The 18,755-nt window shown below is 45.7% G+C and overlaps 2 protein-coding genes across 3 annotated transcripts in view; one reads left to right on the plus strand and one right to left on the minus strand.

Moving 5' to 3' along the window:
• Positions 1-16,311, plus strand: PRDM4 (PR/SET domain 4). Its single transcript, XM_083838917.1, has 11 exons — positions 1-140; positions 1,063-1,196; positions 1,824-2,009; positions 4,143-4,937; positions 7,805-7,954; positions 9,173-9,291; positions 10,031-10,116; positions 11,229-11,356; positions 11,641-11,955; positions 13,604-13,772; positions 15,124-16,311. Exons 2-11 carry the CDS (start codon positions 1,064-1,066, stop codon positions 15,428-15,430), a joined length of 2,388 nt encoding a protein of 795 aa, XP_083695043.1. The 5' UTR covers positions 1-140; position 1,063; the 3' UTR covers positions 15,431-16,311.
• PWP1 (PWP1 homolog, endonuclein) overlaps positions 15,860-18,755 on the minus strand; it is an 18,096-nt gene continuing 15,200 nt past the window's right edge. For both annotated transcript variants that reach the window (XM_083838932.1, XM_083838933.1), the window contains one exon: positions 15,860-18,207. In XM_083838932.1, the coding sequence (XP_083695058.1) occupies positions 18,089-18,207 (119 nt within the window). In that variant the 3' untranslated portion in view covers positions 15,860-18,088. The remainder of the gene's footprint in view (positions 18,208-18,755) is intronic.

Raw genomic sequence — 18,755 nt, forward strand, 5'->3', positions numbered from 1 at the left:
GCGCGGCGGGGGCAGGCGCCTGCCCGAGGGGCGGCGGCGGCGGCGGCGGGCCGGGGCTGCGGGCCCTGATGCGGCTGCGGCCGCGGCCGCTCCGCCGCCGGGAGAGGCCCCGGCCCGGCGCCGGGCCCCACGCAGCGCAGGTGAGCGGCCTCGCGTCCCGCCAGGGCTCGGAGCCGAGGGGGTGCGGAGCGGGGACAGCCCCCGGCGGCGCGGGGCTCGGCCGTGCCTCTCCCCGGGGCGGCAGCGAGGGGCCCTCCCGGCGGCGCTTCGGGCCGGCGGTGGCGGTGCTGGGGCTGCGTCGCCGTGGGGAGTCGCCCGGGGGCAGGGGCTGAGCGCGGCTCCTTGGCGTCGCCGTCCCCGTGGAGCGGTGCGGGGCAGCGCCTGCAGCTTCCGCAGCTCTGCTGCTGCTGCTCGCGTGCCCTGCGCCCGCGGCGCCGGTGTTCACTATAAACGCGTTTGAGGAGCGGGCTGAGACAGCCTGTCAAAACTCCTTAAAACGGCTCGTCTGCAGGAGGTGACGCCTGTCACTGCGGGCCTGGTCTGGGATGATGGCGAATTAGGGGTTTTGCGTCCCTTACCAATTTCAAGGGATCTTTCCCCCCCTCCTGTCCCCGTGTTTTAGTCTTTGGACTTGAATGTGGAGCCCGGAAGTCGTGCAGTACAAACGGGACACCATTGTCCAAGTAATTGTGACATTCAGCTTGCAAACTGACCAGCGTTCATAGTACTTAATCACAGGGGCTTTGACTGGGAGGAATGAGACTTTGCTGTCTGTATGTAGAAGGAAAAGCTCTGGTCAGATTTGTCTTTTAGAACCGTCCTTTTTAATCTTGGTCATTGCTCTCAGGTATGATAAGTATGCATTGATCATAGTGTGGTCACAGCCCGAGTGGTTGGCGTGCTTTATGCTTATCTTTCTAAGGCAGAGTTTTTACATGTCGATCTGAGTTTGAGTTTGTTTGCTCAACCCTCCTTCACCACAGTGCAGTCAGGAAACAGGAATGCTCTTGCTTCTGTTTCTCTCCTTTTTTTGACCTCCCTTCTCTGTTCCCTGCCCTCCAGAATGAATGAAATGAACCTGAGTCCTGTAGGGATGGACCAGCTGACCTCGTCCTCGGTGAGCAATGCCCTGCCCGTCTCGGGGAGCCACTTGGGACTGGCAGCATCACCCACTCACAACGCCATACCAGCACCAGGTAAGGGCAGAGCTCCACGAAGGGTGTTGCAGCTGATGCTGTGCGTTTTACTGTCATGTGAAAGCTTATAGCTGCGTAGCTAAAGTCATGCCTTCAGCAGGTAATTAGGTGATGTAGAAATGGGGAAGGACAGACCATAAACCATCCCTTAGTGGGAAGACAAAAGGGATGTGTACTTACTGGGCTTATGCCTTAGTGTGAGTCTCCTTTTGTTCTAATGGGGTGTTTTGCGCTGGGTGGGTGGGTGATAGCAGAGTCCTTTGAAATACAGCCTGTCACTGCAAATCCGTCTCCATCTTTGTCTATCTTCACTCAGGTGAAAATGATGGTCTGTAAAGCAAAACTGTTTTCCTAGGTGTTCTTTCAGGGGACACAGACAGAAGTTAATTACAATTGGGAAGTAGAAGCAGACCCTGCGTAATGTATTCAAAAGATCTAGCCACATTCAGGCATACCTCTCAGTGTTGTGATAACTGATCTGTTCCTTGAAACTTGTTGCCTTACCCTGGCAGTTCCATGTTGTACTTCCATAGTGGGCTCCTGAGGAATTGGTAACCTCTTTGTGAGCGTGGTTGTTTATAAGCTCAAGTAGTTCCACTGAATTTAAATTAGCATTTTCTTTTCCAGGCTTGCCTGTTGCGATTCCAAACTTGGGCCCCTCCTTGAGTTCCTTGCCCTCTGCTCTGTCTCTGATGCTCCCAATGGGTATTGGGGATCGAGGAGTGATGTGTGGTATACCAGAGAGAAACTACACCCTACCTCCACCACCATACCCTCACCTGGAGAGCAGCTATTTCAGACACATTCTACCTGGTAAGTGGTCTGTGCTGATGGGTGGGAACAGAGAAGGAAACTGTTTTAAAGAGCCATCTGGTTTCTGTCCTGAAGCAGCCAAGCCTGAATATTTAGCAGAGCTGTAAATTCTCTTGAGTTTTCTTGGAGTCTGGTGTGTCATTGACACACCTTCGTTTTGAGATCTCTGTTGCTATACGTGTGTATTTGTATGTGGAGAGAATTGCAGGGCAATTGCTATTTAAACTGAACCTTTTATTGTTCCTCCTGCTGCTTTCTTTTAAGGTAAACCAGAAAACAAGGCATGACTGGTTTTGATCTCAGATGGCTTGTTGTAGTTTGAAAACTGCTGCTGTTTTGTTGTTTTTGTTGTTGTTCTCCTGTAGTCTGAAGGAGCACTTGATGTATGTGTAGTGGTTACGGTAGTTCAGAGCTCAAATTGAACAAGTCGTTGGTTGAGGAGTTTGTGCTCTTTCCCACCCCTATAGTCCATGGCATAGTTTTTCTTCATTTTTGTTCAAGGTTGGTTTCCACAGGCCTAACATACTGATTTCTATCTTGATTCCCCTATAGCAGGCATATTGGAGTATAAATGGAGCATTTTACATGTTAGTATATGAAGACAGAGATATTCCAGCTTTAAACGTAGACCTTGTTTCATTTTGTAGCTAAGATTGACAGGGTGGAAGGGGTTAGATAAACTCCAAGGTCACCCTGTGAGTGTTGTTGGTTCAGCCTGGATGAGGAAATGAAATACAGCAGCCCGGTTCTCGTCCATCTGCCTGACAGCTAGTGGCTGGGCTTGCCAACTGCTTAGCAGTAACCTTTCCTACTGCATTGCATGCCTGCCCATTTTGTGGGCAAAGAGTGGAGGAGGAGACAGTGCATCTGAGGGCCAAAGGTATTTGCAATTCTTCTGAGCTGGAATAATGTGTGCAGAAATTTGTTGTTTGTTTGTTTGTTTTTTTAATAGTCCACTTGATGCTTGGTCAGATATTTCTTAAGGCTCTTCTGTCAGTCATCTTGCTGCCTTCAAAATTCTCTTGTTCAAGCGACAGGGCACCACTGCTTACAGAAATGTCTGATGCAGCTGATTAAATTAAACCATCCATTTATTACTAACTTCTTGGCTTAGCCGTTTTCATGGGGTTGTGTTGCAGAAAGAGTAACCATACTTGCATGCTTATAGTAACAGACATGTTTGAATGGAAAATTTTTACAGAAACAAATGGCTCATAGGGTTCAAGGCCAAAAAGAAACATGCTGACTCAGGTCTTGCAGAATCTGTAAAATCTCTCTGTCTCCACTGGAAGTAGTGTTTACTTGACTGTGCTGATGAATTTCCTCCAAAGATTTTTCAGCTTTGTCTACTAGGAGAAGTTGGTACTATGTAAATGTATGTTAGAGTTTCTTTTTATCTTAAGTTCCGAGGTTGTTTGATGTTGAGGAGCTTTCCAGAACTACCAGAAAAGATGTTAAGGTTTCTAATTTATATTTAACCAAGCTATTGTTTTGAGGAGAAAAAGCATGCTTTTCATCTAAGGAAAGAGAGCAGATGACTCAGGATACCTTTGAGAGACCTTATCATGGTCCTTCAGAATTGCAGCTGATGAGCTCTGAGATGGGCAGATGTGTCATTTAGTCTCAGAGGAAGGAAGTCGTCATTGTTAAAACTTAAATACCTAAGCAAAAAGGATGTATCGTGGACAACTGTTTCTAGCAAAGATGAAACAGGGTTTATCAAATGTTAGGTACTACTAGAAACCCTCCGTTGTCCTTTCTGAGCTGGTTCTCAAGAAAGAAAAGTAATGCCCAAAATGTGAAGAACCCCTTTCTGGTTCAGAGCCTAGCTTAAATGCTGCCAGAAACTTGGCTCTTTGACAGAGAGACGGAGACACATAACTAGAGACTTGTTCTGTTGGGTGGAAGCTCTGTTTTTGTTGTCAAAAGGTAGTCTGGCAAGAGTGCCGGCTTGCCATATGTTTGTGAGTAAGGTTTTAGAGTCAGCGGGTTTTAATTGGCCATAATATAAGTAGCGTGTCTTCAGGAATTTAGGTCTGAATGTACTACTCTGCAGCGATGGGGTATTTTTGTGTAAGATTTGAAAACCTATGCCATTTCACGCTCTTCTCTTCTCCCCTCTCGTCCTATCAGGTATCTTATCTTACTTGGCTGACAGACCTCCGCCTCAGTACATTCATCCCAACACTATAAACGTTGACAGCAATTCAGCGTTGTCGGTCCCCAGCAACCCCTCAGCCCTAGACCCCTACCAGCCCAGTGGAGCCGTGGGGCTGGAGCCAGGGATCGTGTCCATGGACTCCCGCTCGGTCAGCGCGCACGGTGCTCAAAACCTGCATCCTGGTGAGAGCCACGAGGTAGCGCTGGATACCACAATCACCATGGAGAGCGTGTCGAGGGTAACCAGCCCCATCTCCACGGACGGGATGACGGAGGAGCTTACGATGGACGATGTAGCAGGGGATCATTCGCAGATCCCCAACGGCTCCCGGAGCCACGAACCTCTAACTGTAGACGCGGTGGGAAGTAACCTGGCGTCGGACGCGGTGGGGCACGGCGGCGTCATCCCCATTCACAGTAGCACTTTGGACCTCCCCGTCGTCATGGAGCCCAACCACATCGCCGGGCGGGTGACGGGGATATCGGACAGCACACTAAATGACTCCATTCATACTGTGGCCATGAGCACCAACTCTGTGAGCGTGGCGCTCTCTACCTCACACAACCTAGCTTCCCTGGACTCGGTAGCCTTGCACGAAGTGGGCCTCAGCCTTGAGCCGGTGGCGGTGTCTTCCATAAATCAGGAAGTAGCCATGGGGCCAAGTCACGTGGATGTGTCTGCAGACAATCTGGCTTTCGTACCGTCCTCTCTGCAGATGGAAGACTCCAACTCGAACAAGGAGAACATGGCAACCTTGTTCACCATATGTGAGTGTGCATTCGCTGCTTTCTTTGGGTTGGGCTTGTCACGTTGCCGTTGTCTGGAGGGGTGGCAGGACTCTTGCTGCCAGTCTTACAGATTTTTGGTGAAAGAAACCTCGCTGTTTAACAAGTCCAGAAAAAATGGGAACATCTGCAGTGTCCGATTAACCTCCAACTCGTAGACATAATAGGATGTTTTCGCATTGTTCTCTTTGTATCCCTCTCCCATGCTGCCTTCAGGTTGGAAGCTTAGCTCTTTATGAGCCTCATGCCTTTGGTGGATATGCTGGTACTGCCCTTTGCAATGAGACTCTTGTTTTTTAAAGTCCAATCACAAATGACTCTTCTGGCTGTGTTTAAAGAGAAAGACAAACACAAGCTGTACATTTCATCAGGTGGGCATAGCTGTTGAGTTTAATGTTGCGTGACTTTGTAAAAGTTTTATTAAACCATGAACAATCACCATGAAAACGTTGTTCTCAACAGGACCTACTGGAAAAAAGTGCAGAGAGAGAGGGAAGTTTTTAATATTTCTAATTATTCTCATCAAAGGACTTCAGTACACAGGTTAGTTGATCTCCTAGGAAAAGAGGAGCACTGGACATTGTATTCTCTCAATCCTGTTGTAGTTGAAGGAGGGGTGTTTGAGAACCGTGAAGTTCTCCTTCACAGGGATGGAGATTTGAACTTCCACCCGCAGCTTGTCCGGCTTCCTGCCGCCGAAGCATAAGGCCAGCTTTTATGTGCAGTTGTGTCAGTCGTGGCAGCATTGCTGACCGCTGCTCCTGCACGCGAACTGGCCCTACAGCTGCTTGTCTTATGACCAGCTTTGCCTGCTGAACAGTTTTAAGAGATTGAAAGAAATAGTGCCTGGCTAGCAATGGGAGAGGTGCAGTTTACTGCATTGTCCTCCCAGTCGAGACACTTGAATTAAAACTTTTATTCTGTGTGATAAGATAGAACTTAAAATCAGGTGGCTGTAGACTATGGTAAAATCACAGCTCTTAGAGGAAAGGTTTTACAGGTGATGCACTCAGGAGTTGTTACTAACATCTGTTGCCTGTTGAACGCATAATGATCAAAATACTACGATACGCAGCATGCTAGTGATGAAATCTCTCTCATTCACCCCAGTGAGATGTGGCATGTCATCTTCTTATCACAGTACTTGAAATGGTCCTATGCTGTTTCCCAGCTGATGTTCCCCACCAGTAGGACATTACAATGGCTGCTGCATGCCCGGTGCTTTCATGTGATTTGCAACATAATCTTTGCCTTGGGAAGGTTTACATTTTAACTTTTTGTTAGTTGTTTCAGAGCCTCTTGCTGGCTCTTCACTGAGGAGGCAGAAATCAGGGCCTTTTTCAGAAAGCTTTTTTACCATGTTCCGACATAGGAAGAAAAAAGTGCGCCTTTGATGCAGACCTAAATGTTTGTGAAACAACGGACACTTTTTGGTCATCTTTGCTTAGTTATGGCTCTCTGAATCAGAGCAGTAATCACTGTGATTTTTATGCATTATTTGGCAAGGACAGAAGCAGAAATTCATATGCTGTAGAATTTTGTTTTGTTTTGTTTTTATTTTTGTTTTTCTCTCTCCAAGTTCTTAAAAAGGTAAAAATAAAAATCTTAAAAATCCCTAAACCTTTCCAAGTGGAAGTGTCACGTGCCTAGAACTTGCATTTCTTACTTTTTGCCTCTTCCTGGGGCTACTCCACAGCTCCCTGGTGGTGCGTGGTAGGCAAGGCTTAAAAACAGCTACTACAAGTAGTGTTTCTCATTACTTGGGTCTGGTTGTTGTGGCTGCTGTACTCGTACATGTCACTTGCACACATGAAGCAATTCTTATATAAGCTCTACCTGCTAATTTAGTGAGTACCTTCCTGCCTGTAATTGTAGAGTTGTTTGAACTGCACTTTGTATGGGGTCAGGTTCCAGTACGCCAATCTCTCTCTCTCCAAAAATCTCTTAAAAAAATAATAAGGGAGCTGTTGTTTATGCCTGCTGAAGACTGCTTCTGTGATAGGTGTTTGTACTGGAGTTGGGCCATCAGGGGGCCAAAGAAGGTCTTTGTGGAGATCCTGCTTAATTAACTGAGCGTCTTTCTTTAGAAGAAGAATGACTTATCAGGAGAGTGTTTCCTGAGTAGGTGTTGGTTGCTCCATTCATGGAGAATTAAAATGAGGTCGTTTTTTGAGGTGAGAGCGTTTCATGGTGTGCTTTTTCCTGAATTTATTGGACTGAGGACTTTCAGTGGTTTTATTTTTTTGGCACTGCATATGCTGAATGACAGATTGAGAAAGCGGTGATACTGGCTCTTCTTGGACGCTTATTCTTGTTCCAATCAGTGGCATCTCATGAAGGTGTACTCTAGGAGTTTATTGCAGTGTGACCTTTAAAAGCAACAGCGAGGTCAGGTTTTAGCTGCTGCATTGATTTCTGCATTGTCTGAATTTAAATGGAAACAAGGGGGTATAATTGTGATATCGTAGGGGAATAATTGTGGGTTCAAATTAGAAAAAAACTGTAGAATGAAGACCTTACTGTCTTACATTGGTTTTGCAGTAGTTTTGATGAAGAGTGGGCTCTGTCCCGTTGCTGCTCCTGTAGGGACAGCCTAGAGGTCATCAGGAAGGCAGGTTTTCCTCGTGGTTGATCTGAATTTGATAGGAACAGTGACGTGTTGGTGCCCACCTGACTGTAACAGTAGGGTTCGCAGTCTTCTGAGCAAAAAGCTCCTAAAACTGATGAGTTAAAGCAGGTAGAAGCAGCCTTTGGCAGGAGCTGAGCTAGAACATGCCGGCAGGGAGCTGGTCGCACCACGGGGACTGTTTCATCTTTTTCATCCCTGCTGTCCCTTCCCCTCTCTGCAGGGTGCACGCTGTGTGACAAGGCATATCCATCGGACTGCCCGGATCACGGGCCCGTCACCTTTGTCCCGGACACCCCGATAGAGAGCCGAGCCAGGCTTTCTCTCCCGAAGCAGCTGGTCCTCCGGCAGTCTCTCATGGGAGCCGAAGTGGGTAAGAATCAGATGACCATTTGTTTCTGCACAGCAGTTTATAATATACTCCCCACCTGAAATCCCAGACTGTAGGGTTTTTAATGTGGGAAAGAAACACTGCAAGGCAGAGGTGGTTCCCTCTTCCGTAATCACCCTGACTTCTCTTGTGCAAGAGCTTCTTGTACTCCAGTTACTGTTTAGACTTCAGCTAGACGGTAGGGGTGCTGCCACGCAGTGTTACTCTAACACTTGATAAGGTCAAGCACAAGCAAGGTATGGTGTTTATTTTTATCATGTGCTAAACAGTCCAGGCACAGCTTTGATAAGAAAAAAAAAAACTACAGCAGTTGCAGTTTGGGGGAAGATACCAGTTAGAAATAATGGAAGAGATTTCTGTTTGCTTGTTCATCAGCTTGGTTTGCTACCATGTGGGTCTTCAGGATGGTGTCATTGGAGAATTGATCACGAGTGCCTCTTTCCCCCCCCCCCCATTTACATTTGGCATGTAGACTGTGACCTTGTCATTGGATGTGGACCTTGTAACTGTATTACACGCCATTGTCACCTGGAAGTCGAAGAGTACAGTGCAATACCCTAAGGACCTGAAGGCTAGAGAAGAATGTGATTATCGGCTTGCTTAGTGTTGCTGCTTGTTGAGCGTAGATTACACTCGTTCTTTTCAAGCTCCACTAGTTCCCAGTTTATTCCTGAAAGCTATTCAGTGTGTTCATGTAGATCTCTCTATATAAATGTTTAATAATAAATAATATACACGCAGGAATCCCTCTGCCCATGACAGAAATACAGCTGCCTCTGGGGAGAAATGCAGAAGCTGCTTAACAGTGCCCAGCAACAATTCTGGAAATTCCGGGGGATTAGGTAGGCAAAATGTAGTTACTGAACCTAGTATTTTCTGCTTCTGCAGAAAGCGCCACGAAAACATTGGTACAAGTGGCTAGGCTCTTAGTTTTGTAGCTTACTAAAAAGTAAATTACCTGCTTTTGACAGACAAAATGAGTATTTGTAATTACAACAAAGCGGCTCCAATAGTGTCATGTGGTGGTGGTGGTTCTTGTCTCTGCATTAGGTGTGTTCTCCATGTGAAATAGAAGCTTTGATGATCTTATGCCTAGATAATCCCCTTGGAGCGTTATCTCATAAACCTCCCACCTTTTTGTTAAGCATCTTTCGTTGTTTAAATAACTGATTTCTGCAGATGTTGGTCTTCTACTGATAGGTGTGTGGACACGAGAAACCATTCCTGTAAGGACTTGTTTTGGACCTCTGATCGGGCAGCAGAGCCATTCTCTGGAGGTGGCTGACTGGACGGACAAAGCAGCGAGTCACATCTGGAAGGTCGGTGGTGTTACGGTTACGGGCTCTGCAGGCATGACTTTATCTGGTGAAATGACACAGCAGCTTTCACATTGTCATCCTTGCCAAAACCAAAAACTAATGGAGTTTGATTGCTTAACACTTAAACTCAGCAGAGCAGAGCTGTATATCATGTGATATATGCTGGTAGTCAGTCTTGACCTACACTGAACCTCTTTAATGCCTTTTCTTTTAAAGGGCTGCGTGTGGTTTCCAGTATTTGTGTGGAGTTGCAGCTGAGATTGTATATTAATTTCTAGGCAGCACTTGTTTGTTTTGTATTGTTTATAGAGAGTTTCCACTGGTGATAAATCATTTGTTATAGGGAAGCTGCTTTAGAGCTTTCTTTTTCACATCATTTCATGTTGAGAAAATAAAATCGATCTACATAAATAAAGTAGGTACCGTATGCCCAGATGCTATTATTCAGAAGATTTGGCTTGGAAGAAAATGAACTAGATGCATTTCTGCTGGGAGCTGAAGGTGGTGAGTGGGGAAAGCTGCTGATAAACAGTTTTTCTAGTCTCCTGGGTTGCAGAGAGGTCAAGATGTCTGTGTGAAGGGGAAAGTAGGGTGTAAGAACAAGGCTGTGGTCTTGGCAGCAGCAATGGTGACCTCCTGGCACATTTTAGTTAAACACATCCTCTTAAAGGAAGAAACTGTCTTTCACTGAGTTTGTTGCTGCGTTTCATCCTAAGATTGCATCTGTTTTTCCTTGTAGATCTATCACAACGGTGTCTTGGAGTTCTGCATCATTACAACGGATGAAAATGAATGTAACTGGATGATGTTTGTACGCAAAGCCAGGTGAGAGCCACCTATGCTGTGCTGAGTAGCTGGGAGTCTGGGCTCATAGCAGGCTGTGCTGGCTGCCCAGACAGCTCGTGAGCTTGGGACCAAGGGACCTGCAGGAGTTATCCAGGCGTCTTGGAGTGAGGGGAGAGCAGTGAAACAGGACCCTGTGGAGAATGTAACAGGGGAACCAGTAGACATGCTGTAGTAAAACGGCCCCAAACCTGTCTGCGTAGTTTATTTTTCTTGTGCTAATGCTTTAAACGTTCTTTTTGTATTGGCTTAGTGTGTGTTAGCTTGTTATTGCCTTCCTTTTGTCCCATTCCTTTTGGATACGTCTGTGAAGACAGTGTTGATTGTTTTTTTGGTTTTGACCTTTATTAGGAAAGCGTCCCTGGATTCTTTTGGCCAAGTTCCAAACTCTTAGGGTTCATGAGAACCGACCTTTTCAGTCTTTTATCTAGAGCCTGCGATGAAAACTATCCAGACTGGCTTCCATATTGCTCCACATGTGGGCCAGTGAGGAGGCTGAACCTCTTCTATAGCTCTGTGATGGGTTTCCCCTGCAATTCATTTCATTGCTCCTGTATCCGGGAGTCAAGAAGTCAGTTCTTGATCTCCCTTAATCTCTGAATGCTTTTTCAGATTTCATATACTGGGAACCAAATATGTGTAAGGTACAGTCTCAGAAGATGAGTTATCACGTCTTGGAAATGGTGTTCAAGAGTTAGGTTTGAAGATAATTTTGCTTTAAGTCCTGCCTGGTATCTTCTCTCATGTGTTCTTTATTGCTTAAGGGGGTTATTATGAAAAATATATGTATTTTTTTTAGTTCCTTAAGCGATGCTAAACTCTCTTCCCTCAGCCCACTCCAATGCTTATTAATAACTTTCTCAGTAAGATACCAGTTTTGTTTGGTGGAGCAGATTGGTTCTCAAGGTCCAGTTTTCCTTTCCTTTCCTTTAAAATAAAGAAAGACAGAAATGACAGATGTGATTTTTTTTTTATAACATGCTGGCAAGCACTGAAGTTCTCTTGTAATCTATTTATAGGAATCTCCTCTGGTTTTTTTTCCCTCTTTCTGTATTTCTGGAGCACTTTTTTCATAACTCTCTCTATTGCTATAGGAACCGGGAAGAGCAGAATCTGGTAGCTTATCCTCACGATGGAAAAATTTACTTTTGCACCTCCCGGGACATCCCACCTGAACATGAGCTTCTCTTTTATTACAGTCGGGACTACGCACGCCAGCTCGGTAAGGAAGCACTCGTCTTTGTTGGCTTCGCAGGGAGTACCCAGCATGAATTGCCTTTTGGTGCCATCTCTGGGTATTGTGACTTGGGAGTGCTTGGTGTTCCTTGTCAGTTCCTAGCGGTGCACATCACAGTCTTCTTTTACATTACTCCTAAAAGAGCTGAAAGGAGCTGGAGTGAAAATGGCTCCAGCTGGCTTTGCTACCACAAAGTGTTAGCATGGCTCATGCTCACGCTCGGTTAGGCCTTGCCGTGCCGCACTAAAAGCGATGTTTTGTGCCCAAAGGTGTCCCCGAACATCCAGACGTGCACATCTGCCACTGCGGAAAGGAGTGTGCTTCCTACGCGGACTTCAAGGCCCATTTGAGCAGCCATATTCACAGCCACCTCCCCAGCCAGGGCCACAGCAGCAGCCACGGGCCAGGCCACGGCAAGGAAAGGAAGTGGAAGTGCTCCATGTGCCCCCAGGCTTTCATCTCCCCTTCCAAGCTCCACGTCCACTTCATGGGGCACATGGGCATGAAGCCGCACAAGTGCGATTTCTGCAGCAAAGCTTTCAGCGACCCCAGCAACTTACGGACGCACCTCAAGATACACACAGGTGAGGGCTGGGGACTTGTGCTAATAAAAACACCGGGGCAGGACCTGTTCTCTGATCCCTGGGCCAGCTGGCAGGGTATAGCTCGTGTCAATAATGCCAAGCTCTTGCCCCTGTTCTAAGAGCAGCATCCTGACTGTCTGCGGGAATGATCTCTGTGCTGAGTCCAGCTAATTGCTGGGCATCATCTAAGAGAGCTCTGGTTGGTGTGGGATAGGACAAGCTTGTAGGATAGTCGTTAGCCCTGTGTTCTAGCTGACAGTTCAGTTCTGTGCCTAAAAGAGCGTTTGGTAAGTTGAAGTACATTACATTTGGGAAGAACTGTCAGGCTTCATTTGGAAGACAGACATCCCTTGTTCCCTCCCAGCAGCTCCAGTGCTGGCAGCTCTGGTATAACAAGGGTTCCCTTCTGCTTATGAGCAGCAGCCAACTGGGTTGGCGAGCTTGTAACGGGGACAGTTGTACACTTAACTGTGGGGCTGAGACCTCTCCCCTCGTTCCTACTTGGTTTTTCATCTTAAGCAAATGGGACAAGACTGAAACTGGTGACTGAAGTAGATAAAACTCAGCAACGTCACTCATCAAAACTTAAAAGTCTGAGTATGCTGTTGACTTCTGTGTGCATTTGGATATCGCTAGGGGCTTTGGAGATAAAGGAAGAATTGTCAGAAGATCTGAGAATGAAAAAGAGGAGGAAAAACAGTGAAAGATTTTTCAGCTGTGTAAGAACATGATAGAGGGTAAGAAAATGCATTTAACACAGGGTGAGAAGAGGGGAGAGGGTGAAGAGCAAGTACAGTCCACCAAGAGGCATGTGGATATTTTTCTTCTGTTCTTTCAGTAAGGTTAAAATAGCAATTGGGAATGAAGGAAGGCACATCACAAAGCTGGAAGTGGAGTAAAACTGGGAGTTCGGTGCACTCGAGTCAAGTATAGGAAGCTGCGGGCGCAGTACTGAACCGTTGGAGTGCAAATGTAGAGTACATGTGACCACAATGCTCACTGGGATAGGGTTCAAGTGGTATTCAAACTTAGTCTGGATTCAGTGGTATGTGGGGGTTTGGGACTATTTCTGGCAAAGAATAATGGAGGAATTACAGATAAGTAGAAAAATGGGATAGAGCAGGTTACCAAAGAGCCAGTGAGCTTTGTATGTGTGTGTTAGATAGATAAGAGAGCTTGTTTTTTTTCTAGACAAGATCTGGGTTTGGGGTCCAGTAAGGCATCAGAGACAGTTCCTGGGGGAATTAGTGGAGATGGGGATGCCCTAATGTACAGTACTTAGATGGTAACCATTAAAAAGGTCTCTACCATTATTTTTACTCAAGAATTCATCTTGGATAATCCTAGTCCTATTAAATGTTTGCGTGACTCTCTGCTGAAATATTTACTAGTACCTTGGTGGTGTTTTGAGACCCCAAACGAGGAGGTATGTTTGATGCAGACAAGCAGTGGAAAGTTTGACTTACAGGGAAGGCTGAATGACTGCAAGCCTGGGGAGAAGAGGAATCAGGCAAGGGTTTTTAGAAGGACAAAGCACAGTGCTGTGCACCATGTAAAGGGTTCAGTGTTTCAGAAGTGTTCGTAGTTTCAGAAGCGGACAGGCTTGTTTGCTCACTGTCAATCTGTGGGTGTACGTATGTAATCGCAGGTCAGAAGAATTACCGCTGTACCCTCTGCGACAAATCGTTCACCCAGAAGGCTCACCTGGAATCGCACATGGTCATCCACACGGGGGAGAAGAATCTGAAGTGCGATTACTGTGAAAAGCTCTTCATGCGGAGGCAGGACCTCAAGCAGCACGTACTTACTCACACGCAGTAAGTGGTCTTCGGGGATGTGTGGGACTGCAGTAAATAATGAAGCTTAACAGCCTGAGAATTTGCAGCGTGCAAATAGTTTGGCCCAGGGAGCGTAGGTTCATCCTCTGAAATAACAGAGATGTCGGTCTGGATGAACGCCTCGTTACTTGGCCTGCTGCTGAGGCTGGACAGTTCTGGCATTTTTTTTTGCAATCCTTCAATGACAAAGGAAATTCCAGGCACGCACCCTGTCTTGTGAAATAGCATTCTGGAGCGCTCGTCACTTTGAAGAGGGGGGTCAGTCAGTTGATTTACATTTAGTTCTCTGCTGAGAACTGTTTCTGAGTCCCAACACAACATGAAAAAAATCATGAAGTCCTGAATACTGTTATTCCCAGGTGTTAGTGAAGTCTCTCACTCTGCACCTGGGGGAGTGCATCTGCTCCCACCTGTTCCTTCCCCCCAAGCCTCATTCGTGCACTTTGCCCCTTCTGTAGGGGGAGATGCCCACAGGCAGGGCAGGGCAGGGCAGGTCTCCATCCTCCTCCCCCATGTATCTGTAGCTCCCCCAGGCCCTCAGCTCTCTGCCAGGCCCTTGGCTCTGAGAATTTCATCCATCCTGTTTGGAGTTACTCCCAGTCCAAGTTCCTCCCTTAAAGGCTGCTTGCCCAAACCTAATCCCTCTGCTTGTTTCATTTTCGGCATCTGGTTCCTGTATGCACTTCAGATCAGCTTGCTGCTGCTTTCCTGCTGCCTAGGAGACAGCACAGCGCAGCTAGCACCAGGGAGGGAGGGAGGAAGGGACTTGCTTTGCTGCTTGATCTTACAGCCAGAGCTGGGAGCACTACTGGTGGGAAGCGTTTTGCACAGTCATCTGCAGAATTTGACTGCTGCGGTCTGGTAATCCTCCACTTAGCAGTTACAGCTGAGGTTGGCTGTAACACTCAGCAGCTTTGTTCTTTTTTGTTGTGTGTTTTTTTTTTTCTTCCTGTTTGTGCAGGATGGGAAGTGGGGAGACTAACCCTTCCACCATGGCAACACCTCTGTCCTTGCCAAAACATGGAGTCGAACCAGGGTTTGGTCTTACTTCAAAAGACAAACAAACAAAAACCCTGTAGAATTCTTTTTAAACTTACCATCAGAAAAGATAAACATTGGTCGCCAGCGAGGAGTTAACCCGAAAAGCTTGACATTTGCCAGTGGTGGGGGAGCAGAGAAGAAGGGCTTTGTGAACATGCTGCTTTTTGAGAGAAAACTCGACAGCGTTTACACTTCAGTGCTGCAGTAATGCTGGCAACCTCCCCACTGTTTAATACAGCATCAGCTGCCTTGCTGCAGAAGCAAGCTAACATTTTTTTTTGTCTTGCAGAGAACGGCAGATCAAGTGCCCCAAGTGTGACAAGCTGTTTCTGAGGACAAATCACCTGAAGAAGCATCTCAACTCACATGAAGGAAAGAGGGACTATGTCTGTGAAAAATGCACCAAGGCTTATCTAACCAAATATCACCTCACTCGCCACTTAAAAATATGTAAAGGTCCCACATCCAGCCTGTCAGCCCCAGAGGAGGAAGAGGAGGATTCCGAGGAAGAATTAATAGACTCAATGAGGACTGAAGACTGTAGGATTAACAATGGAGTCTATTCAACAGGTGATACCCTCACTGGACACAAATGAAGAAAACAGAGAGGGAAATTTTCTTGGATGTTAAAAACTGGGGAAGAAAAAAACCACCACAAAAAAACTCTCGTTTCCCCAGTCAACAGCGTATGTCAAATGAGGAATTTTCCTTTTTGTTTTGGTCTCCCCACTACCGCCACTTAATAAACTCTGTAGCCAAAACACTGAATGAGAACGGATCATGCACGTACAGTTGCTAAGAAGGAAAGGTGAGGAACGGAGATTTTTCACACACGCTGTGCATACTTCTTTTCCAAATCACTCAGATTAATCCATCCAGTGCTAGGATACATGACACACCTCGCATCGTCCTTTGAGTGAAGAGCCACAAACCAGAACCGTAGTCGAGTGATTGCCATAACCTGTAAGCCAACTGTCCTTAACTGCCAAAGCCCTGACAGTAAGAAAAACAAACAGAAATGCTAGTGGCAGTTGATGTATTTTTCTTTTTAATACTTTTTAACTGAAGGATGTGGTTTGGCACAGAGCAAAGAACGTCAATGCTCAGGGTTCCTTCTAAAAATAAAAAATAACAATGCTTTGGTTGGAAGTCAGTGAGATCAGCATGTGCAGACAAAGCAATTACCCTGCTACAGAAGTGTTCAGAAAACCAAAAATTGGCTATTGGAGTACAGTTATTGCCTCTTCTCACACTTGTTCGCTAGAATAGGTATGTGAAGAGGTAAAGGCTGCAGACTAGTAAGGAAGAGGCTTACAGATGATCAGTGTTTACAGTATGCATTACGTCTTATGCTGTAAACCTTTTACCACCTAGAGTGATGGGAGGGTTTGCTGCTACTATTATTTATGGAATGAAAATGTATTTCATTCACTTGTTGTTTTTTTCCTGGAAAAAAAAATTAAAAATGTGGCTCTTTTCTAATGTTCTTCTTTAATATTTACACATTCTGAAAAAAAACAGCACTTTTTCATCATCTGCCTCTCCCAGGCTTTCCTGTGTTTAGTCAAGGGAGAGCTGGGCTACGAGGTGCCTGCTTGCAATGAACAATTCCTCCCTATAAAACAGGGCCCAACTTCTAGAGCCAATAATACCCACAGGCAGAGCTAGAGGAAACTACTACCCTCAAAGAGCTTAACATGAAGCATTTATTTCAAAGGGAAGCTTTGAAAAACTTACAGCTTTTCACTGCAGAGCACTTGAACAGAGGTGGTTCTGGTGCTTTTACCTCTTCAGCTTCACAAACCCAGTTATTCGTTTGTTCACACACCGTTCAGTGGTGCCTGGCAGATAAAGGATGGGGAAGGGACTCGACACATCCAAGGTATTCTGGAAACAGCTGACTTGGAAGCTTAGAACCACTTAGGTTGCAAAAGACCCTTTTGAAGCCGAATTGGATTCAGATGCAGGCACTTTGAGGAATGGAACAGAAACCCACAGCCCTGCCTTTTCCCACGTGCAGCCTGTACTGATTAATTTCTCTGCTTTACCTCTCCAGAATAAGTTCCAGTGAGCTAGGGTGGAAAGCAGCGTTAACAGCTTGTCAGCTGTGCGCACAGACACCACAGCTGCTTTGACACCGGTTGTTTTAACACCCAGGGCATTTTTGCTGCAGTAGTGCTTTAGCAGACACCTTCTGGAATGTGGAGAGGGAAGCACTTCACAGGAGGATGGGTATCATTTAGCTTCTGGCCTCCAGGAAGGCACTTGGTGCTCATTTTAAAGGCGAGGAACCTTGATGAGGTTCCTGCTGTTACAAATGAATTCAGTCAGTGGTTAGGCTGACACTCAGAATGTTCCTCTGGGCCTTCAGGTTTCAGGCAGAAACGCCTGCGAGGGGTTAAGAACACAAGCAGGTAAAATGGATAGCAGTGACAGGGACCAGCTGAGATCCCCGCTCCCACTTTGCACCCTGACAGCCTCTTAACCCTCTTCTGAATAGTAGCTCCTTATTTCAATTCTAATTCTTTTTACAGATATCACATTTAGACTTTAAAATAAACAAACAAAAACCCCAACAGCAGCACACGTGTAACATCAGTAAGATTCAGGTGCTGTGGAACCAGAGAAAAGAAACCCTTGATCTTGATGGGAAAGAGCGGGGATATTTCTGGTTTGACACTGGTGATCTGAGGTGTTACATTTCGTGATTCTACTCAGGGACTCCAACTTACTATTCAAGAAATACTCTTTCATACATAACTTTAAAAAAAAAAATCTTAAAAACTTAATCTGTATAACAAATCTGTAAATTCAGTCCCAAGGATAAATCATCTGTCTATTTACATTTGCCCTTTCTTTCAGCATTTGCTTGATGTCACGCAACTGTTGACTGAAGTACCGTTCCTTATGCCATTACAAGTTATTTACCTCCTTTGCAGTATCTGACAAACTTCTGAGAGCAGCAGAATGCTTTTCTGGTGACAATCTCATATCTCAACTCTACACGCAGCAGCCCCTAACTCAGGGATCATAATCTCAGGCCCACGGAAGTCATTCAGTCTTTCAAAGCTGGTGATAGAGGCAGAAACTCCCGACTTAAGAGCTTAACCACATGACCACGTTTCTTTGAGATGAAGAAGGCTGCAGATCGCATGACACGAATCATTTCTATGAACTATTTCCAAACAGGGGAATTTGTAGAATACACGAGTTGTAGTCCCTTTAATTACTTTGATTTTGTGAGGTTTGGTCCGTCATGATTCCATTGCTGTCTCTGAATTGTTGCTGCTACTGCTGGCCAAGGAGCTGCAAGCTGCAGAGTTTGCCGCGCCAGCCAGAACAAGTCTCTCTCTGTTTCCAAAAACTTCATTCACTGCAACACAGGTAAGGCATTGCTTACTTGTTACTTTCCCAGAGAGAAGAGCATTACAGCAAGTATATAGCATGGCAAACAAATAGAATGGAAATCCTAACCTGATGCAGTTTCAAAGCTTTCCCCCATTACTCAGAGTAGAGATTTTAAGCTTACATATCAGAACAAGTCATCTCCCATGCATGATAATAAAAATCACAAGTTGTGTTATTTGTCCCCCAGAGAATCTCTACGTTTCCCTGTGCGTAACTCCTTTACTTAAGTACTGTGAAATGGATGAGTTTTGTAGAGCAAAACAGTTTAAATTATTTATTTCTGGTTTTAGTCTCTGGTTTCCACCAAGCTCTTAAAAGCCTTCTCAAAAAAAAAAAAATCACATCACTGAGTTATATGCAACTAAGACAACTGATCAAAACCAGTCCTCAATTTTCTTCCTACAGGTACTCAGGAATGTGATACTTTTTTCTTTATGTTCCTGGTGTAAACAAGTATGACATCGGTATTATAAGAGATAAGGTATTACACTTCAGCTACAAGAAAATAATTCA

This window comes from Anser anser (genome assembly GCF_964211835.1).
Source record: "Anser anser genome assembly, chromosome: 1".
Taxonomy (NCBI): Eukaryota; Metazoa; Chordata; class Aves; order Anseriformes; family Anatidae; genus Anser; species Anser anser.

What these genes read in the sequence shown, in the direction of transcription:
- PRDM4 (XM_083838917.1), top strand. Translation starts at nt 1,064, where the DNA reads ATGAATGAAATGAACCTGAGTCCTGTAGGGATGGACCAGCTGACCTCG. An exon ending in GGACTACGCACGCCAGCTCG is followed by an intron (nt 11,357 to 11,640) that starts GTAAGGAAGCAC and finishes TTGTGCCCAAAG; the next exon opens with GTGTCCCCGAACATCCAGAC. An exon ending in CACGTACTTACTCACACGCA is followed by an intron (nt 13,773 to 15,123) that starts GTAAGTGGTCTT and finishes TTTGTCTTGCAG; the next exon opens with AGAACGGCAGATCAAGTGCC.